The sequence below is a fragment of the Dipodomys merriami genome, unplaced genomic scaffold (assembly GCF_024711535.1).
Source record: "Dipodomys merriami isolate MVZ:Mamm:240054 unplaced genomic scaffold, mDipMer1.0.p SCAF_142, whole genome shotgun sequence".
Classification (NCBI taxonomy): Eukaryota; Metazoa; Chordata; class Mammalia; order Rodentia; family Heteromyidae; genus Dipodomys; species Dipodomys merriami.
Genome location: NW_027202738.1, coordinates 1,760,365 through 1,785,442, shown reverse-complemented (window position 1 = coordinate 1,785,442; position 25,078 = coordinate 1,760,365). Strand labels below are relative to the sequence as shown.

Sequence of the window (25,078 nt, the reverse complement as noted above, 5' to 3'; positions counted from 1 at the left end):
GTCTTGGCTTTTAGATAATGCAATCATAATTTGTACCTCCTTGCTATTTCATAGAGGAAATTAATGAACTAAAAAGGAAGTCATGATACTTTTTGAGTTTTTTTGGTGCTGGGTAAACCAAAGGCTCACACATGCTAGGCACGTGCTCAATCACCAAGCTATAACCACCACATATTGCAAGCTTATACTATATAAACTGGAGTCCGGGCCTCAATAAACACAAAAGGGTTAATGCACCTGTGGCTGTTCACTTACTGAATCAACATCCAGGACGACGCCATGAAGGCCAAAGGTTTTCAGCATCCCTCGGATGGCAAACTTTGGCAGAGCAGTTCCGACAGCACTGCTAGCGACGTTATTGCTGTCTGGAGAGCGGGTTACTACTGTGAGACCTGGGAAGAAGAAGTTCCTTCAGGAGGGAGTGCCACAGCACTTTGAGACCTGTTTTAAAGGGTCTGAAACAACTGCAGCCTTTGACAGCTTGCTGAGTCTTGTTATGACTTCAAAGGAACACAGCTCAGCTGGGAAGGTCATACAACAAAATAATGTGAAAACAATGACAATTCACAAATAAAAAAAAAAGCAAATCACTTAGAAATGGGAAAAGGGCTGGGTGCTGGTGGCTCAGGCCTACAATCCTAGCTACTTAGGAAGCTGAGATCTGAGGATCATGGCTTGAGGCCACCTAAGGCAGCAAAGTTCGTGAGACTGTTACTTCCAATAAACCACTCAGAAAAGCCAGAAGAGCACTGTGGCTCAAGTGGTAGAGCACTAGCCTTGAGCACAAAGAGGCTCAGAGACAGAGCACAGGCCCTGAGTCAAGCCTCAAGACCAGCAAAAAAAAAAAGAAAAAGAAAAAGAAAGAAAGAAATGAAAAGCATATGTAGCATATCCATAAAATGGAATTATTTATCCATAAAAAGAGTAGAGTAAGCCAGGCGCCAGTGGCTCACACCTATAATCCTAGCTACTGAGATCTGAGGATCAAGGTTCAAAGCCAGTCTGGTCATATAAATCCTTGAGACTTTTACCCCCAAATAGCTATCTAGACAGCAAAAGCTGAAAAAGTGAAAGGCAAGCACAAAGTCCAAGATCAGTACAAAAAAAAAAAAAATCCAAAAAGCCCAAAGAACAATAATCATGTGGTTTATTGGCTCAGAAGTCTGAAGTGAGCTGGAAACCTGTGTGCACAGAGTGAGTGTAGGCTCTGCCTTCTTCCTTCCTTCCTTCCTTCCTTCCTTCCTTCCTTCCTTCCTTCCTTTCTTTTTTTTTTTTAATTTTTTTATTGTAAAGATACCATACAGAGGGTTACAGTTACATGAGTGAGACAATGAGTACACTTCCTCTTGAACATTGTTACCCCCTCCATTGTTTTCCCCCTACCATCCCCTCCCTCCCTCCCTTCCCCAAGGTTCTTTTTTTTTTTTTTTTTTTGATTGTGATTAAGTGATTACTTAATTTCCGGAAATTCACAGTATTGTCCTTCCTTCCTTTCTTCCTCTCTCTCTTTCTTTCTTTGTTGATCATGGGACTGGAACTCTGGGCCTGGGTGCTGTCCCTCAGCTCTTCAGCTCAAGGCTAGCGCTCTACCACTTGAACCAAAGCATCACTTCTGGCTTTTTCCACTTATGTGGTGCTGAGGAATCGAACTCAGGACCTCATGCATGCAAGGCAGGCACTCTACCACTGAGCCACCTTCCCAGCCCCCTCCTCCTCACACTTCTTGACTTGCCTCACCCACATGTGCCAGTGATCAGTGAGATCTAGGTGTGTGGGAAAGACCACCAGAGACCAAACCCTTTCTTATACCCCACCAGGATGCTTGAGGGGCCCTTATGGGAGGGGCTAGAAGAGGGAAGTCATTCAGAGGGAAAGGAGACCCTAGGAGGGAGAGCCAGCGCGCTTGGCTCCTGCTTGGGAAAATGCACTTGCTCACTTGATGGGGAATTTCACAGGTAAAGGAGAAGGACACAGAAGCAGAACCTTTTCGAACTTTGTCAATTGTGAACTTGTTTGCTTCATCTTTAATGTCCTCAATGGTGGGAAGATAGAGGTCTCTTGGGATGCCACCATTCTCCTCATAGAGAAACTCAACTGTCTGCCGGGCGATGTCCACCATGCCTGAAAATAGAAGACACTGAATAATTCCCAGAGACCCAGCCTTCAGAGCAATGTGCCACTGCGCTGCGTGAAGCAAGGACACAACCTCTTAGGAAAGGCTGTGCCAGGTTCAAATTAGTACACGCATTATTTGTTCCTGCATCTCCCAGCAGGAACATGCACTGTAACAGTGTCAGCCCACAGTAACAACTAAACCATGGAGTAATGTGACAATAACATTTAGTTCTTACTCTCCAGATTTCCGTACTGCTCATCTTTACTATAATAAACACACGTTGCTGACTTAGAGAAGTAGACAGCCTCAGTGTCAGCTGTAACCCACCACTGTAATACGCTCTGTTTTGATTGATTGACATAGGGTCTCATTGTGTGGCCCGGGCTGGCCTCAAACTTACAAGCTTCCTGCCTCAGCCCTTGAGTGATGAGATTACAAGCACGAAATACTACACCCAGCTGCTGTGTTCTTCCCTCTCAGACAAAGAAGGTATCATTAAGTTTGAGGGCAAAAATGGGCACTGATATGCCAGGCACCAGGGGCTCATGCCTGTAACTCTAGGTACTTAGGAGGCTGAGATCTGAGGATCACAGTTCAGTCAGCCCAGGCAGGAAAGTCCATGAGATTCTTATTTCCAATGAACCACCAGAAAACTGTAAGTGGCACTATGGGTCAAAGTAGTAGAGCACTAGCCTTGAGAAAAGAGCTCCGGACAGCACCCAGGCCCTGAGTTCAGGCCCTACTACTGGGGGGGAAAAAGCACTGTTAATAGTCCAAGTACTACCTGGCTGAAGAAAGCACTGTGAGAAGCACAGTGAGGGGGGCTTAAAATCTTCCCTACTGGGGCTGCTTTATGTCCCACAATACTTAACAACTTACAGGCAAAAAAACAGCCTTGACAGCAAGCTGTTTGTCAGCAACACTACCTCCATCACCCGCATCTACTGCAGTGAAAAGACATAGGTGTAGTCTGAGTGCTTAAACAAAGAGCTGTCAGCCAGGGTGAAGGAGAAACTGGCCTGACATCAGCAGGCTATGGAATAATCATCTTTGCAACATTTCCAGAAGGGAGAGGAAAATACTACTCTGCTATCATTTAAGCAGGAGTCAGGGAACATGGAGGGGAGACCACAGGAAATCCTACAGAGGATGTGGTGGTTTCTTTTACCTCCTGGGGGCCCTGGTAAGAGGAGGGCCACTGGGCAGGGTTCTGCCAGCACTGCTGGGCATGAGAGCTATGCCCATGGAATGCTTACCACCTACCAGTCTGTTTTCAGGAGCTCTTCTATATCAACAAATTGACTTCCTGTGTGGGCACCACAAGTGACTCTCCTGAAGGAGGAAGCCCCAGCTCCCACAGCAGCCATATGGCTTCCATGGCAACCCTTCCAGCTGTGCATAGCAGCACGGTGACAAAGAAAAGCCTAGCCCTTGATGGAAGGGGAAAGACCCCAGCACACTGTCAAGGCAGGCACACCATGTAAGGAACACCTTCCTCATGGACATCCGCCTTGTCCCTCAAGCCTGTGTCTCCCTGGGAGAACAAAGAGCCCAGACCTAGTTGTAGAGCACCCTTGATCTGGTCCAGGCCTGATTTCCGCTCTGCCTCATTGCGGAAGCGTCTTCGGATGGTGGGGAAAACCTTGGTCTCCCATGCTTTCACCAGCAGGGCGTAGTGGTCCTCCTGTAAGAGGAGGAGGGAGACTCATGAGCTGAGAAGGAGCTCCTCTACAGCAGCACACCCTCCCCATGTGGCTCTCACCGGGCCTGGAACCCGCTCAGGGCCAGCCATGGAAACCCTGCTCCGAAACACCCTTCAGATGCGGGGAGGTACTCCTGGCTGAAGACATGCTCACAGCATTTGGAACTTCCTTGTGAGTAACTAGCAAAGTCCTCCATTCCTCAGCACCTGGACCTCTACCGGGCAGCAGAGCTCAGCCGACACGGCAACTGACAGGTGACTTCCCAGGCCCAAGAAGGAGCTAAAGGTACCCCACTGACCTTGACCTCATGTCCGAACCAGTCCCCAAGCTTGTCCTGACACCGGGAGCTGAGTGAGAACTGCCCAGGCCTGGGCCAGGCCACTGGTTCTCACCTGTGGGATGTCGTCATCGTCATCATCATCACTCTCATCGTCGGCAATGGGAGGCGGGTGAGGGTCTGGGCCAGAGGTGATGAAATTCTCATAGCTGAGTTCAACTTTGTAATGACAGGAGGTGTCACTGTCGTATTCTGCAACAAAGCATGACCAGATCAAATTCCAAGCAAGAGCTGGAGAAATCAGCAACTCCTCCCTAGCAAAACCTCATTGACTCTGAACCTGCATGCTAGCAACTAGATTCCTTGTAGAGTGAGACATTTCAAAGCACAGCAACACGGAATAACCAAGTATCTGATTACCCTGAAGCCTGATATCATCTTTTGGATATGACTTATTCATGTCAGAGGAGATTTGGAGAGTTCTTTATCATGAAAAAGCACCAAAGTTACTTTAGTTTGCAAATCAATCAGTATCCTTCAGGCCAACCAGGGCTTCCAGACAGTTTTAGTTTAGTGATTATTTGAAAACTTTCAAAATCAGGACAGAATTTAGTGCACTCACTAAATTTTACAACTGGAATTCTAATATTCTTTTATGACCTCAGCTTTAAAACATTTTTCAGTCTTTTTGATGGTGGTACTGGGCTTGAATTCAGGGTCTAGCATTTGTTAGGCAAGTGTTCCAAGCAATAGAGCCACACCTCTAGCTCTAAAATACTTTTAAAAAGCAGGTCACTGCTTCCGGCTTTTTTTTCTTCTGCTTATGTGGTGCTGAGGAATAGAACCCAGGGCCTCATGCATGCAAGGCAAGCGGTCTACCACTGAGCCACCTTCCCAGCCCTCCATGAGACTCTTATGTCCAATAAACTACCAAAACGGCTAGAAGTAGTGCTGTGGCTCAAGTGGTATAGTGTTAGCCTTGAGCAAAAGAAACTCAGGGACAGTTCCCAGGCCCTGAGTTCAAGCCAGGACCGGCAAATAAACCCCCAACTTCTTTTTTTTTTTTTTGTCGGTCGTGGGACTTGAACTCTGGGCCTGGGCGCTGTCCCTCAGCTCTTCAGCTCAAGGCGAGCGCTCTACCACTTGAGCTACAGTGCCACTTCTGGTTTTCTGGTGGTTTATTGGAGATAGGAGTCTCACGGTCTCTCCTGCCCGGGCTGGCTTTGAACCGCGATCCTCAGATCTCAGCCTCCTGAGTAGCTAGGGTTACAGGCGTGAGCCACCAGCACCCGGCTATGTGTCCTTTTTTTTTTTTTTTGGTCCGGTTGTGGGGCCTGAACTCTGGGCCTGGGCACTGTCCCTCAGCTCTTCAGCTCAAGGCTAGTGCTCTACCACTTGAGCCACAGCGCCACTTCTGGCTTAACCCCCAACTTCTTAAAAATGAGTAACCCACAGTTCAGGTTTTTAGCAGTCCACACTACTATGCTGGCACAACTCAGCAGACTTCTTGCAAGGGAGTTCACTTTCAGTGTGCCCTTCTCCTGTGTCTGGTTCTTCACCATGGCCTGTCATCCCATCATTATGGGACACCAAAGTCCACAGCCTCTGATGTTAGGAGCTGGCCAGGCACTTACCCTTCCCAAAGCAGTGGGGTCCCCGTGGGGGATGGGGAGTGGCTTACGTTGCTGAGCAGTGGCCACAGCAGCAATCCGGCATGGTGGCCCATGGGTGCCTGGGTCTGATGCTATACTGGTGCCAGCATCGTTGTCACTGTCAGATGCCATGGCAAAGGGCAAGGCCTCAAAGTTAGCGCTGATCTCCTCTGCCAGGTCAGTGCACAGGTCGGCGGCATTGCGGTGGGCCTGCCCTTCCGCATAAGCAAAAGGGCGGGAGCCAAAGTTGGCTCGAGTTTTGGTGTTCTAGAAAAGGGGATGAAATCAATGATTAAATGACCTAGGTTTATTTCTATTTATTTATAACACTTCAAGTGTACTTCATTAAGCATCAAATCAGGACTAAATGGATCAGTGATAATATGTCTGCCTAGCAAGCTTGAAGCCCTAAGTTCAAACCCCAGTACCACCAAAACAATAGCAAAACATCCAATCAGAGCAGCCCAGGGAAAGCAGCCATGAAGGACAGGTGCGACTGCACCCTACCTTACTCTCAGTCTCTTCCCTACTCACTCTACTCATTCCTCTGTTTTGGGATAAATCTATGTGGCTCAGGCTGGTTTGAACTCACAATCCTCCTGCCGTCGCCTCCCCAGTGCTGGGATTAAGGTGTCACCACCCGCAGCTAACAGTAATCTTGTCTGCCTGACATCACTGCACATATACTGCTCCCTCCACCTGGAATACTCTTTCCTCCAACTTTGTCTAGTTAAAACTAGATAATATCTAGACCTGGCTTAATTTTTTTTTTTTTTTTTTTTTTTTTTGCTGGTGCTGGGGTTTGAAGTAAAGGCCTGGGCACTGTCCTTGGGCTTCTTTTGCTCAAGGCTAGCATTCTACCACTTAAGCCACAGCACCACTTCCAGCTCTTCTGTTTATGTGGTACTGAGGAATTGAACTCAGGGCTTCATGCATGCTATGCTAGCAATCTACCGTAAGCCACATTCCCAGCCCTAACAGCACTTCTTCAAAGAACAAATTCTTAGTTCCATAAAGACAAATATTTTCATTCCCAATATTTGTTAATTTGTGATTTTACACACACACACACACACACACACACACACACACACACACACACACACACACACACACACACACACACACACACACACACACACACACACACACACACACACACACACACACACACACACACACCCCTCTGTGATAATCTAATGTCCAGTTCCTCTGTTACTATCCTATGAAGACAGGCGCCATATGGTTCACTCATCATTCTACATATAGAGCTTGACACAGTGCTTGACACATCATAGTATTTGTGGAATGTATTTGTGGAATGAAGGGATGGAAAAGGCTGAAAAATGATGTGTGAAATAATTCACTCATGTCAGGTGCCGGTGACTCCGGCACCCAGCCTGAGTAATCCTAGCTACTCAGGAGGCTGAGATCTGAGGATCACAGTTCAAAGCCAGCCTGGGCAGGAAAATCCATGAGACTCTTTTTTGTTGTTGTTGTTGGTCGTGGGGCTTGAACTCTGGGCCTGGGCACTGTCCCTCAGCTCTTCAGCTCAAGGCGAGCGCTCTACCACTTGAGCTACAGCGCTACTTCCGGTTTTCTGGTGGTTTATTGGAGATAGGAGTCTCACGGTCTCTCCTGCCCGGGCTGTCTTTGAACCGGGATCCTCAGATCTCAGCCTCCTGAGTAGCTAGGATTACAGGCGTGAGCCACCAGCGCCCGGCAAATCCATGAGACTCTTATCTTCAATTAACCACCAGAAAACTGGAAGTGGCACTGTGGTTCAAGTGGTAGAGTGCTGGCCTTGAGCTGAAGAGCTCTGGGACAGTGCGTAGGCCCAGAGTTCAAGCCCCCAAACTGACCAAACAAATAAAACGAAAAAAAAAATATCACTCTTCATGAGATGAAGGACAGTCAGACATGACATAGGCCAGGTCCTACAGACCTTATAGGTCATTAGAGACTTTTTACAGCAAGTGACATAGGAAGGCACTGACTGATCTGGAGAATCTTTTCTTTTTTGTGGCACTCAGACTGCAATTGAAGGCCTCACACATGCTAGGCAAGTGCTTGGTCCCTGAGCCACATGTATTTGGGGATGGGTATCTGAGTGTGGTCTGGGTGGAGATATGGATTTGGGGCTGAGCCGTATGCCATCAGTAGTTATGTCCTAAGCACATGATGTTGGGGCTCTAGGGAAAACAGGAGGCTAGAATGGGAATGCTGGATTCCTCCAAGCTTTGAGAGGACCCAAGAGGGCCACATTCCCAACATTCGCGACAGTCAAGAGAACACGGTGCTAAGTGCAGTTCAGGACAGAGCAGTGCCCAGTCCAAAGCTGTGGGGTTGACGGAAAGGAACCGACTCACTCAGGCTATCACGTGCAACTCTGGCTCATACAACAGCATCTTCCTTTCCTAACCAGGAAGAATCTGCTCTACTCTCCCTGCAAAGGAACTTGCCTTCTTCTGAATGTGAACCACAGGCCACATCCCACCCGAGACATCCTCGAGGTACGGTGAAAGGCGCTGCCCACAGTATGTGAAGTACACCCGGCCTTTGGCTGGCTGTCCCGGAGGAGGCGGGGTCCCTTCGGTTCTCTCCCAGCCAATTCCTGCCACATCACCTATGGCAGAGAACATTTTCCATATTGTAGATCATCAGGAACTCTCATTGCAATGTATGAGCATGTGAACAAAAGCAGAGAAGCCTATGCTAACCAGACAGGCAAAGAGGGTAGGGGCCTTGGGCGTGAACTTGGGGACAACCGTGACAAGAGTTTGGTTTTCACTGGAAGACAAGTTGTTCAATATATCTAACTCCTACCCAGGTAGACCCACACCTGGGGCCCCAGAAGCAAACAGGGCCAGGAGGCCCCAGCTGTCACTTACCAGGAGACAGAGTAACATCTAGGCGGACGCTTTTCCACTGCAGCAAGCTGGAGCCATTGTAGTGCACAGCCCGGCCATTGCTGGGAAGGAAAGAAGCAGGTCAGAAACAAGACTCACCTGCTTCCTGAGGTGAGAGAGAGGAGGTCAAGGGAGGCTTCAGCCTTCCCCAAATGCAAATGTATCCCCATGCTTGAGGAGAGAGGTTTTGGTGGAACTCCTCTAGCATCCCAAGGTCATGGCTGCACCCAGACTGCAATGGGTTTGGGTACATGTGGAAGAAGGAAAGCAGGACTGCAGGACAGCTCGGAAGGACCTGTGCCAGCATGTATGGGAGGAAAACAGCGTGCTGCAGTCCTCAACCTTGCTGAAAGACCCACCTTGATTGTGACTCGAGGGACGCTCCTGTTCTTTACCACAGGGACCCACTTTTCCTTTTTATAAGACTACAAGCAGCAGCAGCCACTTACTTGTGGAACAGGCAAGTGCCCACTGGATTGGTCCACGCCCCATCTCGTTTCTCTGCCTCTGTAGCAAAGCCAAAGGAAACGATTGGTCCGGTGTCGTCATCAGTGTCTCCATAGGAAACAATTTCAATTTCCCAGTAAAAGGATGGGGCCTGAAGAGACACCAGCACAGGTGACAGTCAGAGGGCTTGCCCAGGGCCCTGCCACCTGCTCCTCCTTTCATGGGTGAAGCAGAGGAGGAACCTGCAAAGACTGGCGCGTGGACTCACCTGCACTGGCAGAGGCGAGGTGGCATAGATGAAAGTGCCCCGGGGCAGACCTCCCCCAGCGCTGGGGTCGGCCAGGAAGGTGACGGAGGTCAGGTGGGATGAGAACATGCAGGCGCGCACTGGGGGGAACACTCTAGAGGGGCTCCAGGTGATCTCTCTGGGCTGCGAGGAGGAGAGAGGAGGGAAAGCCTTAGTCAGTACAATTGCAGACATAAATCCCACTGTCTTCTCAAAGAAGAAATAATTTTTATCTGATGATGTTAAAATCTCACTAAACATATACACACACTCACATATATTTATACATTTACTTAACCTTTGTGGTAGCTCTAGGTATTGAAGCCAGGGCCTCAAGAATGTTGAGACATGGGGCTGGGAAGGTGGCTCAGTGGTAGAGCGCTTGCCCTGGGTTTGATTCCTCAGCACCACATAAGCAAAAAGAAAAATGCCAGAAGTGGTGCTGTGGCTCAAGTGGTAGAGCGCTAGCCTTGAGCTGAAGAGCTGAGGGACAGCGCCCAGGCCCAGAGTTCAGGCCCCACAACCGGAACCCCCTCCCCCAAAAAATAAAAAAATAAAAAGAATGCTGGGACAACATTTGGAGCTATAGCCCAGCCCTATATACATAGTTAAAAGTGTTACCTATTTTTTTTCCCTAAAGGGAACTTGATTAGTTTACATCATGAATCCCTTCTATGTCTAGCCCTGTTCCCTAAAAATAACCATGCCTTGAACTGTGACAGGTAATGCTCATAGTTCCCTGCTTCTCCTTCTCATGCTTGCTCTTTGCCTTCTCCCTTTAAGCATCACTTTTCTTCCCTTAAAAGAAACATGGCCTGAATTCTGACACATGCTTCAATCCTTACACCAGGGAAGCTCATCCTTACAGACTACCTCCTAGTTAGAGGACAAATTTGGTTCAATTTCTAATCAGAGGGTACATTCCTACAACTGGATATGCAGCTCAGAGCTAAGCACAGCGCCTCGGATGATACTGTTGGGGTTGGTTCCCTCACTCTTTCACTTCCATAATAGTTAATATAATCATTGAAATTTCAGGCTTCTCTATCAGACAAAGCATTTTCTTTTTTGTACTAGAACTGGGACTTAAATTTAGGGCCTTGGCATTGTCCTTAGGCTTTTGTTGCTCAAAGCTGGCACTCTATCACTTGAACTACAGCTCGATTTTCAGCTTTTTGGTGGTTAATTGGAGATAAGAGTATCACAGACTTTTCTGGCCAGGCTGGCTTTGAACAGCAATCCTCAGATCCTGGGTAACTAAGATTAAAGGTGTGAGCTACTGGCATTTGGCTTCTTTCCTTCCTATTTTTCTCCCTCCCTTCTTTCCTTTAGCAGTCCTAGGATTGAACCTGAGGCCTTGTGCTTCCTGGGCAAATACTCTACCACTTCAGCTGTACGCTGAGCCCTCTATGATCATGATAGAGATGGCCTGCTGCCTGGCATTCTTTATAAGTAGCTGCAGTGTGGCAGGTGTGAGGCACTGAAGACTCACCTGTCTCCGGTCAGCCTGCAGGGGAGGCGGTGGGGGCCGAGCACAGTCCCGGTACAGCATCCTCAGTCGTTCGCACTGGACCTCCACAACTGCAAGCCGCTCACCTGTGGAGGGGAATCGACCTATGAAACACTCCCACCACCAAGAGGATACTGCACACTCCGCGCAGTACCTCCATGGTAAGAGTCACATAAAGAAATCATGGAAATCCTCACAGAAGACACATACACCCTGAGCCCACCCACTGTGTCTACTGCACCTCAGCACATGGTAGGCTAGGTAGGGCATGCTCTGGATCCAGCTGCCTATGTGCAGAGTCTGGCTCCATTACTGGTATTTTCTACCTCACTTCCAACTGGAGGATGTAACAATCCCTATGCCTCAGAGTCTCAATAAATGAGAGCTATTGTTCTTACTATCTAATAAATGAAGGCTGTTACCCTTTAATTCTACATTATTTTTTTAAAAAATGACTGCATACTGAATAACTCTTATAAGCAGTCACACTGTGAGATGCTGGAAAGCACAAAGTTATGATAAGATGTGGATGCACATGTTCTCTCTCTCTCTCTCTCTCTCTCTCTCTCGCTCTCTCTCTCTCTCTCTCTCTCTCTCTCTCTCTCTCTCTCTCTCTCTCTCTCTCTCTCTCAAGTAGGAGTCTGCAGATGTGGGCCCAGGACAGGAGAGTGGACGATGACTTCAATCCAGGACCTGAAATGGCCTCATGGAGACAGCATAAACTTACATCTCAGAAAAGACAGAATTTCAGTAGACAAAGAAGGAAGGGTATTCTGGTGGATTGAATCTATGAAGGTCTAGAAAAGTCAAATGCTAGAGGTATTAGAAATGCCTCTTATGGCACACAAAAATTAACATACAATGCCTCAAACACCTAAAGAAACCCCTGTAGTTAAAATTATAAAACTCTTATAGAGAAATCTAAGTTAAAGACCTTAGATTAGACACTATTTGTGGATTAAAAACTAATGGTTCTTAAAAAGTACATCAAAAGCATAAGCAATGAAACAAAATGGGATAAACTAAGCATCATCAACATGTAATCAAGCTGGGTGCTGGTGGCTCACCAGGCACTGGTGGCTCACACCTATAATCCTAGCTACTCAGGAGGCTGAGATCTGAGTATCATGCTTAGAAGCCAGCTTGGGAAAGAAAGTCCATGAGACTCTTAGCACCAATAAACTACTCAAAACAACAGCTGCAAGTGGTACTGTGGTTCAAGTGGTAAAGTACTAGCTTTGAACAACAGAAGCTCAGACCCAGAGTTCAAGTCAAGCAAATAAAAACCAACACATAAAATAGGAAAAAATGTCTGCCACTCTGATCTGGGATTAGTGTATGCAGAATGCACAGAGAACTCCTATAACTCAGCAATCAGAAAACGTGCAACAGTCAGAGGGCATGTGCCTACATGAGAGCTCACCAACAGTTCCAACAGGGGAAGAGAGACACTGGGTTAAAGCAAGTGGAGAACACAAAGTGCTCTGCCAACACCTGCTACTGGGCTGAGGAGGCCTGCGTATCTGCTGCCAGGGTAGCAGCTCCTCGCTCAACTCCAAGGTCTCAGGTGAGAGTGGCTCTGAGGAAGCCTCACGTCTGGAGCTCAGCTGAGTGATGTGGGTGTGGACACAGTCAAACTGCACAGGCGCTGAGCAGACTCAGCCCACAAGTGGGGACAGAGTCATAGGTACTCACCAGCACTACATTCATGGGCCACTAGGTTAAGGACTTCCACAGCTGCTGGGCACTGCTGTATGAATTCTTCACAAAATAAGCTGTCTTCCAACAGCTGGGCCATGACCAGGCATGCTCTTAATGTTAAAAGATTTATAATATTTCAAAATGATCAATCCATGTTCTTTTTCTCAAAAAGTTAACTGTGAAAAACATTTCAGCCAACTCTGTCCCTTTGTTGATGCTCCCTGCTTTTCTATAGGACTGATGTGGGCATGAGGATTCATCCTATATCAGATAGAAAACATGTGAACAACTGCATCTGCACTAGGCACGTGCAGATGTCTGTCTCCACACCTAAGGGGCGCAGTGTAACAAGTGCTTCCATGGTCCACAGCACCAGGTATTATGAAGTGGACTGAGGATGACTGAATTACATGACAAGTGCTGTATATGCCATTTTATGTGAAAGCTGGAGCATCTGAATTTAAGGGAGGATGGTGTAACTTTGTCACATGGTAACCACGGGGCTGCAGGGAAATGTCTGCTAGCTGAAGATACAGGCAGGTGAGGAGCCTTCTGAGCTTTCTCTGTACCATGTCCACTCCACAAGCAAGAGGAATCCCGCAGCTGGGTACAACTGCTCTGATTTCTCTCACTTGACTCAATATGTCAAAAAGAGAAACTCAATACTCCTGTTGAGTGGGAAGACTTGCTTCTCTTTCCTATACCAACACCCAGAATGTCCTGATTTTCCAGACATCATGTGGGAAAAGGAGGGGCCAGATAGAGACTAATGTGGCTTAGCCATCTTAGAAAGTGGCAGAATTAGCTGGGTGTGGTAGTACTGCCAAATGACAACACAGAAAGAAGTGACCGTTAATCCTGCAACAGAACAAGCAGGGCAGCAGTGCCTACATATTCTACACAGCACATTTCAAGTGTTTATTCTGTTGGCTTGATTTCACTGTGAAGTGAGGAAACAATCAGGGAACCACAGACTGGTGAGCAAAGCACAAGTCAGTGGTGGCTGCTTCTCACTAGCCTGAGCCTTGGGCCCAGAAAGGGGAAGGAGAGAGGAGGGCCCACCCAGTAGCCCTGCCTCCCTGGTCCTGGCTCTGCATGCAGGCGACATGGGGAAGGGCTCACCTTGTTCTGATTTCAGCCAGGAGCCGCACTACTGCCATCACAGGTGCTGCCCCATCCCCAGTGGCAGGAAGGGAGGTGTGGATAGAGAGACTTCCCTCCTGAGGGAACAACATAGACTGGACCGCCTGGACCACCTTCTCGGTGATGGACAGCTTATGAAGAGGCAGTGCCTGGGGGGTGGAGTGAGCAGAAGTCACAGTTGACTTGTATAGGAAAGGAAGGTGTTAGCATTAGCCAGAATTCTCAGTTTTTCAACGAAATAGTCAACACAGAAAATTGCAAACCAGATCAAAACTATCAAAAACAAATTATGCTGCACAGGTTGGGGTCAACTTACACCTATAATATCAGCTACTTTGGTGGTGATCAGAAGGATCTTATAGTTCAAGGCCAGCCTGAGCCAAAAGTAAACAAGACTCTGTCTCAACAATAGTTGGTGTGGTAGTACATCCGAACTATGCAGGAAACCTAACTAGGAGGATCATGTCTCGATATGCCTAGGCATAAATGGGAGACTCAAGCTCAAAAAATAATGAAGGCAAAGATTGCTGAGAGAGGTCCAAGCAGTATCAGCTTCCTAGCAAGCATGAGGCCCTGAGTTCAAATATACATACATACATATGTATTTATATAGTCACACCAATGTAATTATTAAATACCTAGAACTAATACATAAATACATAACAAGTAAAACTCAAGACCCCGGTGTCTTTGTGCTTCTCTGCTAGGCACAGAATCATTGCTCATTTCAGTACAGTAAACATTTGCAGTGACATTTTACCATACCTCTGATCTTGGAACACAGAGTCTAGACAACGGAATGGTCAAGGTGTCGGATGCCTGCGAAGTCTTTCGACAGTCGATGGGTGGGAATCTGACAGTAGCTATGCCTTCCTGCTCATTGATAGAAGCCACGACTCCAATGCTTCCTGATATTCCTCTACCTAAAACCTGCAGACAGAAGTGTATTAGTACCGCCCACTTGCTGATGTGCAAGCAGCTATCCAAAGTGAAAAATGGAAGAATCCATTACTGTCATCATTATCTGTGCTATAATAATTCTCTATTCTAGCGTGGATGCCATGCCCAGAGCATGGATGAAAACAGGTCCACGATCTTACGGCAAGGTGATGACAGTATGTATCATCACAGACCTTCAATTCTAAAATAGTAACAACATTACTGACATTATAGGACAAAGATATTGTATTTAGCATACCATATTTCATTAGTACCTGAATAAAGCACAGCATACTGTGAATTAAAATTCATGAGCTTCTTAGATTCATTACTTAGCTTAAAGGGCCAAGGACTGGTCCAACTTGTTAGGATGCTTACACATGGAAACAATGACTGGGGTGGCTGGGGCAGGATGGGATGGCTGGTTACCTGAACCTCAGATCCGATCTTAATCGTCTCCTTAAAGCCTCCCAGCGCACACAGTGCAGCCACAGCCTGGCGTGCAATCCTCTGAAGTTTGGCCAGTTTTCTGCCACTGCTGCTGCCATTTTCTAGAATACTTTCTGCATATTTCCCCAGCTGTGGAATGTACATCAATGCCTGAGACAGAACCTAAGCAGAAGAAGATACCAAGGATGATGAAGTGTCCACAACAGTGCCTGGGTCTGGTAGTATCCTGAAGGCACTCTGGATATAGGAGGGACCAAAAGCTATCAGGTATGGCCAGCAGCATTTTCCCCCATGTGTGCCTTATGTCATCAGACAAAATGTAGAAGAATCAAAAACCTGTTACTAAAGCTACTAAAAGAAGCAATCAGCCGGGCGCTGGTGGCTCACGCCTGTAATCCTAGCTACTCAGGAGGCTGAGATCTGAGGATCGCGGTTCAAAGGCAGCCCGGGCAGGAGAGACCGTGAGACTCCTATCTCCAATAAACCACTAGAAAATCGGAAGTGGCGCTGTAGCTCAAGTGGTAGAGCGCTCGCCTTGAGCTGAAGAGCTGAGGGACAGTGCCCAGGCCCAGAGTTCAAGCCCCACGACCGACAAAAAAAAAAAAAAAAAGAAGCAATCATTTATCTAAGGGAAAGCCAGGCCAGTATACTGCCCACATCTTAACGTGCAATTACCTTCAGGCCATGTCATAAGTGGTCATTTGAAGAACCACCATGAAAAGGAGGAACAATACAGAGCTCTGGTTCTGGGCAGCTGGAACACTGCTGTAATAACCAATTACTTGCAAGACTCAGGCAGTGGACTCACACAGAAGATGCCCTTGGGCCTCCTGAGTACACTGCACATGACCTCCAAGACACATGTCAATACCAGTCTAAATGTAAGCAAGAAGAAACAAGACTACCATTCTCTCTCTGAGGATACTGTCCTGGCCTCTATAAAATTAGAACAAGCAGGACAGGAGACAAATAGGAACAGAGCTCAAGCTACTCAGTCAAAACAAATGCCAGGGGAAAATGCCAATGAGTATACCTGACTCATATCCTACTAAAATGTCCTTTGTGCTGGGCACTGGTGGCTCATGCCTGTAATCCTAGCTACTTGGGAGGCTGAGCTCTGAGGAGTGCAGTTCAAAGCCAGTCTGGGTAAGAAAGTCGATGAGATTCTTAGCTCCAGTTAACCATCAGAAAAGCAGAAGTGGCTCAAAGTGGTAGAATGCTAGCCTTGAGTGAAAAAGCTCAGGGATAGCACCCAGGCCTTGAGTTCAAACCCCATGCCAGGACTGAAAAAAAAAAAATGTAGGCTGGAAAGGTGGCTCAGTGGTAGAGTGCTTGACCTTACATGCATGAGGCCCTGGGTTCAATTTCTTAGCACCATATAAGCAGAAAAAGCTGGAAGTAGAGCACTAGCCTTGAGCTGAAGAGCCCAGGAGCAGCGCAAAAAAAAAAAAAAAAAAAAAAAAAGGACTGGGCACCAGCGGCTCATGTCTGTAATCCCAGCTACTCAGGAGGCTGAGATCTGAGGATCACAGTTCAAAGCTAGCCTGGGCAGAAAAGACCATGAGACTCTTTTATTTTTTTGGTCGGTCTCGGGGCTTGACTCTGGGCTTGGGTGCTGTCCCTGCGCTCTTCAGCTCAAGGTGAGTGCTCTACTGCTTGAGCCACAGAGCCACTTCGGTTTATAGGAGATAAGAGTCTCACAGGCTTTCCTGCCTGGGCTGGCTTTGAACCGAGATCCTCAGATCTCAGCCTCCTGAGTAGCTAGGATTACAGGCGTGAGCCACTACTACAGCAAGACCATGCCACTCTTATCTCCAATAAACCACTCAGAAAAAAAAGGAGTGACACTGTGGCACAAATGGTACAGCACTAGTCTTGAGCTGAAGAGCTGAGGGACAGCGCCCAGACCCAGAGTTCAAGCCCCAGGACCAACTAAAATAAAATAAAATGAAATAAAATGTCTCTTGCTGTGCAGGATTCTAATGCAGGTGCCTGCTCAGTTAATCAGCAAGCCCACACTGACCTTTTCTGCCGTTGTGGTCCATATTTGAGCAGCATTTGATTCAGGCGCCATTAGCAAGCTGTGCAACAGGGCAATCACTTCTGCAGCCATGCTATTTGCCACGTGCCCGCTGATAAAGGGGCGGACGGGGTCAGTCCTGCAAGTGTCCACACAGAAGACTTGTCAATGCCAGTGATGGCTCCAAGTGTACCATCAGAGAGAAATATTCTTTACACACATGAAAAAGCAGAAGGTTTACCTGGCAAGTTCTGAGTTCCTCTCTCGGCAGATGGAAGTTTGGGCAGTTTTCTTCTTATCACCTGTGGACAGTCCACTCACAGTCTCAGGGTTGAGGGCTTCCACAGGGGGTCCAACGCTGACGATGAGGCCTGACTGTGCCCATTTGGTTGCTTTCCGCAGGGCGGCGGTGGCCTCTTCTGTAATGACTTCACAACAGCCACCCTGGGGGCAGTTTAAGACATTAATTACTCATTTTACTTCTGTCAGCTCTATGCCCTTTAAAACTCTTCCCCCATTACCAAAGCAAGTCAGGCTCATTTAAAAAATTCAAAACAGGGCTGGGAAGGTGGCTCAGTGGTAGAGTGCTTGCCTTGCATGCATGAGGCCTGGGTTCGATTCCTCAGCACCACATAAGCAGAAAAAGCCAGAAGTGGTGCTGTGGCTCAAGTGGTAGAGCACTAGCCTTGAGCTGAAGAGCTGAGGGCCAGTGCCCAGGCCGAGTTCAGCCCCACGACTGGCAAAAAGAAAAATAAATCAAAACAAAGTATTGTGTGTATGATGTTAAATTTCCATGCGTATTTGAGATAACTTTGAGTCCTCTAGATTTTGTCCATGCAAATTCTGATTTCCACAATTATAGGTCCTATTATATGCCTTTACATTTTGCTTTTAGCACTTTTCAGTTTATCATATACTTTATTATAGTTGTATATTTCATTATTCAAATATATGAATTTCATTAACTAATTTTCTATTTATGGATAGATGTAACCTATTTCATTTATTTTCCAAATAAAACTCTGAAGAACATGTTATTCATTTATTTTTGGTCATTTGAGAAGTTTACTTATCCTCACCTTGACAATAATGGGTATTTATATTTTACGTCTTTGCTTTTATTTGTTTATTTTTGTCGATTATGGGGCTTGAACTCTGGGCCTGGGTGCTGTCCCTCAGCTCTTTAGCTCAAGGCTAACACTCTACCACTTGAACAACAGTGCTACTTTTGGTTTTCTGGAGATAGGGGTCTCAAAGTCTTTCCTGCTCAGGCTGGCTTTGAACTGTGATCCACAGATCTCAGCCTCCTGAGCAGCTAGGATTGCAGGTGTGAGCCAACAGCGCCCAGCTTATTTTACATTTTTATAAATTGTTTGCTATAGTCCAAAATCTATTTTTCTCTTAGCAATCATCGTAATCTCAAAACCATTTGTAGGCTTTAAAAGAGCAAAGAAAAAATTATAAGTAAAAAATAAGAGTTCTCTTTTTTATCTTTCCCCAATCCTGGGGCTTGAACTCAGGGACTGGCTACCATCCCTGAGTCCCTTTGTCTTCAAGGCTAGTGCTCTATCACTTGAGCCACAGCGCCACTTTGAGCTTTTTCTGAGTAATTTATTGGAGATAAGAGTCTCATGGACTTTGCTGCTTGGGCTGGCTTCGAACTGCAGTCCTCAGATCTCAGCATCCTGAGTAGTTAGGATTACAGGTGTGAGCCACACATGCCTGGCTTCTCTTTTTCTCCCTCTCCCTCCCTTCTTTCCCATTAAGACATGATCTCAAATTTATCTTGAATTCATGACCCTCCTATGTTAGCCTCCTGAGAAGCTGGGACTACAGACACCTGCTACCATACCTGGCTGCATTAATTTTTAAAAGATTTCTCTTGAAGATCTAAAGCATGTCAAAGGCTCTTTCATTATAGGTTTTTTTCTGAGCAGGTCCCCTGTGAGGATTACCTTGGTCATGTCTCGATCCATCTTCACAACTTTCTCCATGTTGGCTCCAGTACCCAGTCGGAAGGGTCGTCCTTCTGAGCTACTGCAAAGGGGAAGGAAGATAGTAAACAGCCAGGAGGGCAATACTCATGGCCATGTGCTGCTAGGCACGGTCAGGATCAGGCTGTTCTGAGATGCTAACACTGGCTTTTTTAAAAAATTTTTTTTATTGTAAAGATACTATACAGAGGGTTATAGTTACATGAGTAAGGTAATGAGTACACTTCCTATTGGGCATTGTTACCCCCTCCATTGTTTTCCCCCTACTATCCCTTCCCTCTGTACCTTCCCCGAGGTTCTTTTTTTTTTTTTTAATTGCTAACACTGGCTTTTAAAACTCATAGTGTGCTGGGGGCATGGCTCAAGTGGTACAGTACAAGAAGCCCTGAGTTCAATCTGTAGTACTCAATAAATAACAGGCAATCCATAGATAGAGGCTTCGTTTTCCAAAAAGGAAACAATTTATTACTGCACAATTATAGCACTTATATAGAGCCACAAACAACAGCTATTTTTAGTTGTGGTGAAGCTCTAAGAAGCTATGTGAAAATGATGCACACACAAGAGCTGACTAGTGGGGGTGCTCTGAAGCCAGCTGCAGGGAAAGCCTGATGCCGGAAATAGCAGAAAGCTCCCTCCGTCTCACAGGGGCAGCAAGAGCTGTGGCAGCAGCATGGACCAGTTCTCTCTGCCTAGTAACTCTGTTCCCCCTACCTCCCCAACAAGCTCCACAAATGTCTTCACCAGATCTGGTCTGTGATTTTGGCAATGCTAAGAAAGTTTCTCGATTACTCTGCCTAAACTAACCTGTGGTGACCCTACAGAGGCAAGGCCATCTTGGCTGACAGTGAATTCATTATGAGAATGACAAAAGGGCCAGAGCCCTTGTTACCCCTCACACAAACACCTTGTGCTGCTCAGTAGGCCTCCCTGGTGCCCCGGATGCCACTAGCAAGGCTCTGTAGATCTATGATATATTTGAACAATATTTTTGCTTCCTGTTGTGCAATCCTATCACTCATCTGTCAAGGAATTAAAGCTTTAAAAAGCGTTTCCTAAGGGAAAAAACGAATGGTTTAAATAGGGAAACAGGTGGACCCATTGCAACAATGAGATGTACAAGTCGTTATGTCGAAAAACGAACTTTACAACTTTGGCAGGGGGAGGGGGAGGGAGGTATGGGGGGGGGAGATGGGAAGGGATGGGAAGGGGAAACAAAGGAGGAGGCAACAATGCTTGATGAGAAATGTACTCATTATCTTGCCCATGTAATTGTAACCCCTCTATACAGTATTTTCAAAATTTAAAAAAAAAAGTGTTTCCTTTCTTTCCCTCCCACTATATCTGTTGATGGCAACAGCTGAAACCCAGCTGCATGATTCCTCGTCACAGACAATGCGTGGTGTGAGTGTCCAGCACACAGGCAACGGCACACCTTAGAGAAGCCCCGTGTTAGGCTCAGAGCTTGAACCAGAGGTCAAGATCTGAGTTCCAGTTCTGTTTCACTTTCTTCCTTTTTCCTTAGGGGTCACAGTGGTGATATGGAAGGCCTGAGCCACGGGAGGAGCCATGGACACACAGTGTGGCTGTCACTATAGTCACCTTAGCAACGGCTGGAGGACTTCATGAGAGGACTGGTCTTCTCGCTTGTGAATAAAGATGGAGAGCTTGCCATCCACTGCTTCGCTTTCTTCTCCAGGATCCTTATCTCCTTTTAAGGAGTTCTTGGGACTGCTTTTTGTCAGTGTGGTATCAGGTTCAGAAGCAGTTGGGGAAAGAACTGTCTGACATCCTTAAAGCAAAAATCAAAGCCCATTCAGAAAAACTGCAGTAATGCCTGAGCAGTTTCCCAAACTATGAGAGGCTCATTCAAGGAAGCTCCCTCCCACTCCCTGTCTCCCCCAGTCTCCCTCCTTCAACACAGGACCCAGAAGGGAGCTATGCCACCCTCTGGTCAGGAGCTCCTCACCTGGGACTACATAGTCTGCCAGCTTGGCCAAGAGCAGGGAGGCAATCTTGGAAGCTGGATCGCTAGGATCCTCCTGCTCACTGTTCAGGGAGGGGACAGAATAGCTCCAGGGTGGGAGTTCCACGTTCCCACAGTCCTCCACGCTCATCAGAGGCAGGGCTGCTCGACACAGCTGGAGAATGATCAGGACCAGTTTTGGAGATGGCCGCTGGTCAAGCAGCAGGGAAAGGAGCTTGGACACACACGCTGGCTGGCTCAGGATGGCTTTTCCTATGTGACTCCTATAAAGGGAGCAAGAAGAGCTCACAACCCCGTCTGGAAGGGCTGCCGGCAGTCATGGAGAAGAGCTTCCTGGATGACCTTAAATAAGTGGACCTGGCATTTTTTTTTTTTTTGGTCAGTCGTGGGGCTTGAACTCTGGGCTTGGGCACTGTCCCTCAGCTCTTCAGCTCAAAGCGAGTGCTCTACCACTTGAGCCACAGCTCCATTTCTGGTTTTCTAGTTATTTATTGGAGATAAGAGTCTCACAGAGGGGCTGGGAAGGTGGCTCAGTGGTAGAGCGCTTGCTTTGCATGCATGAGGCCCTGGGTTCGATTCCTCAGCACCACATAAGCAAAAAGAAAAATGCAGAAGTGGCGCTGTGGCTCAAGTGGTAGAGCGCTAGCCTTGAGCTGAAGAGCTGAGGGACAGCGCCCAGGCCCAGAGTTCAGGCCCCACAACTGGACCCCCCCACCCCCCCTCCCAAAAAAAAAAGAGTCTCACAGAGTTTCTTGCCCAAGCTGGCTTTGAATTGTGATCTTCAGATCTCAGCCTCCTGAGTAGCCAACGTGTGTGCATGCACATGTGTGTGTGTCTGTCTGTCTGTCTTGAACTCAAGGCCTTGGCTCTGTCCCTGAGCTCTTTTTGTTCAAGGCCATTGTTCTACCACTTTGAGCCACAGCTCCACATCTGGTTTTCTGGTGGTTCACTGGAGAAGAGTCTCACAGACTTTCCTTCCTGAGTTGGCTTTGAACCACAATCCTTAGATCTCAGCCTCCTAAATAGCTAGTTTTACAGGTATGAGTCCCCAGTGTCCAGGCTGAGCAAAACATTTGATTAGCATTCACAACTAATCAGTGATACTCTGATTTTCTGATCTATGATATCTCAAGTTGGCATGTTCAATTCAGTGTGAGGACTAGACTATACCACCTAAGCTGGGTGCTTTTCTAACAGTCACTTCTTCATAATGTGTATCTCAAGGGCAAGGCTGTCAGACAGCTTCAGGGCTTGCCATGGCTGACTTGTCATCTCTCATGAAGATGTACTGAGCCCAGAGGGAACTGGAGAACACACTAGAGTATGAAGACAAACCATTGGGTCTCAGGCCTAGACCAGGGGTATTAGACCAACGTGGAACCACTCATGTTTAAGGTTAGAGAATGAAAGCTCTTGGCGGTTCGTGTTGTTTTGCTGGGGGTAGGGTGGTGGAGTGCTAGCACGTCTGCTCTCAAGGCTGTTGCCAGCAAGGTCCCCTACACAAACCTTCCCATTTTAGCACTAATATTTCATACCTCCATTCTCTATTGCTTTTCTTAAAGAACAGGGGTGTCAAAAGGGCCTAAAATTTGGATGTTTAAAAAGACAGCTATCAGCAAAAGGTAGTGTTACCAAAGGGGAAAACAAGCTGCCCTCTAGGCTTTGTGGGCTTCCAAACCTTGAGAGGTCATTGAGGAGGCTCAGGGCATCCTGCAGAGCGTCGTTCCCAGCAGCTTGGTTGCCACAGCACTCGGTTGCTCGGGCAAGATGGTTGGTGAGGAGGCTAGACACCTGACGGGCCAGGCCTGAGTGCACAGCCTCGGTGGAGCCACCTTCAGTTAAAGGAAGAAAAGGAAGAGGACAGTAACTATCTATGGAGGCCATAGACAGACTTTTCCCTTTGGCCTTTCTGCATGACAACCTCCCCAAGACACATCTTCTTCTTCTTCTTCTTCTTCTTTTTTTGGTCAGTCATGGGGCCTGAACTCTGGGCCTGGGTGCTGTCCCTCAGCTCTTCAGCTCAAGCCTAGCACTCTACCCCTTGAGCCACAGCACCACTTCCGGCTTTTTCTCCTTATGTGGTGCTGAGGAATCGAACCCAGGGCCTCAGGCATGCAAGGCAAGCGCTCTACCACTGAGCCACCTTCCCAGCCCCTTCTCTTTTTTTCTATTGTTGCTGTTGTGCCAGTATTGAGGCTTGAATTCAGGGTCTTGCTCTCTTGCTTAGCTTTTTCTGTTTATGGCTGGCACTCTACTACCTAAGCCATGCTTCCACCTCTGGCTTTTTCCATTTAACTAGAGATAAGAGTTTCTTTGATTTGTCTGCCTGGGCTGTGATCCTGAGATCTGTCTCTTTTTATTTATTTATTTATTTTTATTTTTAATTTTTATTTTTTTGTTGGTTGTAGGGCTTGAACTCTGGGCCTGGGCGCTGTCCCTCTGCTCTTCAGCTCAAGGCCAATGCTCTACCACTCGAGCTACAACACCACTTCCAGTTTTCTGGTAGTTAATTGGAGATAAGAATCTCATGGAACTGAGTGTTGGTGGCTCACGCCTATAATCTTAGCTACTCAGGAGACTGAGATCTGAGGATCTTGTTTCAAAGTCAGCCTGGGCAGGAAAGTCCGTGAGACTCTTATCTCCAATAAACCACTAGAAAACCTGAAGTGGCGCTGTGGCTCAAGCAGTAGAGCACTCACCTTGAGCTGAAGAGCTGAGGGACAGCGCCCAAGCCCAGAGTTCAAGCCCCATGATCGACCAAAAAAAAAAAAAAAATCTCATGGACTTTCCTGACCCAGCTGGCTTTGAACTGCGATTCTCAAATCTCAGCCTCCTGAGTAGCTAGGATTACAGGTATGAGCCTCCAGCACTCAGCTTTTTATTTATATATATATATATATATATATAGCCAGTTCTGGCGCTTGAACTCAGGGTCTGGGCACTGTCCCTGAGCTTCTTTTGCTCAAGGCTGGCAGTCTACTTCTTGAGCCATAGTGCTACTTCTGGCTTTTTCTGTTTATGTGGTACTGAGGAATCAAACCCAGGGCTTTGTGCATGCTAGGCAAATAAATCTACCACTAAGCCACATTCCCAGCCCCACAGATCTCAGCCTCTTGAGTAGATAGGATTACTAGTGTGAGCCACCAGTACCCGGCTATGACCTTGTTTCAAAAACAAAATAAAAACAAAAGGGCTGAGGGCATAACTTAATGGTAGAACACTGCCTGTTACGCGAGAGGCCCTAGGTTTATTCCTAATCTAAGAAGGGAAGCCGGGCACCAGTGGCCACACTTGTAATCCTAGCTATATAGGAGGCTGAGATCTGAGGATCACTGTTCAAAGCCAGCCCAGGCAGGAAACTCCGTGAGACTCTCATCTCCAATAAACCACTAGAAAACCGGAAGTGGTGCTGTGGCTCAAGCAGTAGAGCGAGCACTAGTCTTGAGCTGAAGAGCTCAGAGAATGTGCCCAGACACAGAGTTCAAGCCCCACGACCGACAAAAAACTAAAAAAAAGGGCTGGGAAGGTGGTAGCTCAGTGGTAGAGCGCTTGCCTTGCATGCCTGAGGCCCTGAGTTTGATTCCTCAGTACCACATAAGCAAAAAAAGAAAAAAGCCAGAAGTGGTGCTGTGGCTCAAGTGGTAGAGCACTAGCCTTAAGCTGAAGAGCTGAGGGACAGCACCCAGGCTCAGAGATCAGGCCCCACAACTGGACTCCCTCCCCCCCAAAAAAAAGAGGAAGGGAAGAGAGAGGAAGAGAGGGAAGGGGAGCAAATATGCAACTGCACAATCCTTTCCTAAAAATATGTATGTGGAAACTGTTAGTTGAGCAAGAGATAAAGAAACTGCCTTCTCTGTTTTTTGAGACCCTGTCCTCCTCTAGGGAACTTGGACACAGTGCCACACTGATGTCAAGGCCCTCAGGACATGGTCCACTGGTGAAGC

The 25,078-nt window shown here is 47.2% G+C and overlaps 1 protein-coding gene across 1 annotated transcript in view; it reads right to left on the bottom strand.

Moving 5' to 3' along the window:
* The window catches only part of LOC138826369 (probable E3 ubiquitin-protein ligase HECTD4), a 128,087-nt gene that overhangs the window by 21,817 nt on the left and 81,192 nt on the right, over positions 1-25,078 (bottom strand). Inside the window, exons 35-54 of the mRNA XM_070021459.1 lie at positions 22,813-22,966; positions 21,117-21,397; positions 20,750-20,939; positions 19,109-19,190; positions 17,395-17,597; positions 17,157-17,292; positions 15,113-15,295; positions 14,510-14,674; positions 13,724-13,893; positions 12,596-12,711; positions 10,883-10,986; positions 9,373-9,534; positions 9,107-9,255; positions 8,640-8,719; positions 8,211-8,374; positions 5,778-6,015; positions 4,212-4,348; positions 3,674-3,800; positions 1,984-2,121; positions 256-392 (exon numbers count right to left, since the gene is read on the bottom strand). Coding sequence (XP_069877560.1) covers positions 256-392; positions 1,984-2,121; positions 3,674-3,800; positions 4,212-4,348; positions 5,778-6,015; positions 8,211-8,374; positions 8,640-8,719; positions 9,107-9,255; positions 9,373-9,534; positions 10,883-10,986; positions 12,596-12,711; positions 13,724-13,893; positions 14,510-14,674; positions 15,113-15,295; positions 17,157-17,292; positions 17,395-17,597; positions 19,109-19,190; positions 20,750-20,939; positions 21,117-21,397; positions 22,813-22,966 — 3,116 coding nt within the window. The remainder of the gene's footprint in view (positions 1-255; positions 393-1,983; positions 2,122-3,673; positions 3,801-4,211; positions 4,349-5,777; positions 6,016-8,210; positions 8,375-8,639; positions 8,720-9,106; positions 9,256-9,372; positions 9,535-10,882; positions 10,987-12,595; positions 12,712-13,723; positions 13,894-14,509; positions 14,675-15,112; positions 15,296-17,156; positions 17,293-17,394; positions 17,598-19,108; positions 19,191-20,749; positions 20,940-21,116; positions 21,398-22,812; positions 22,967-25,078) is intronic.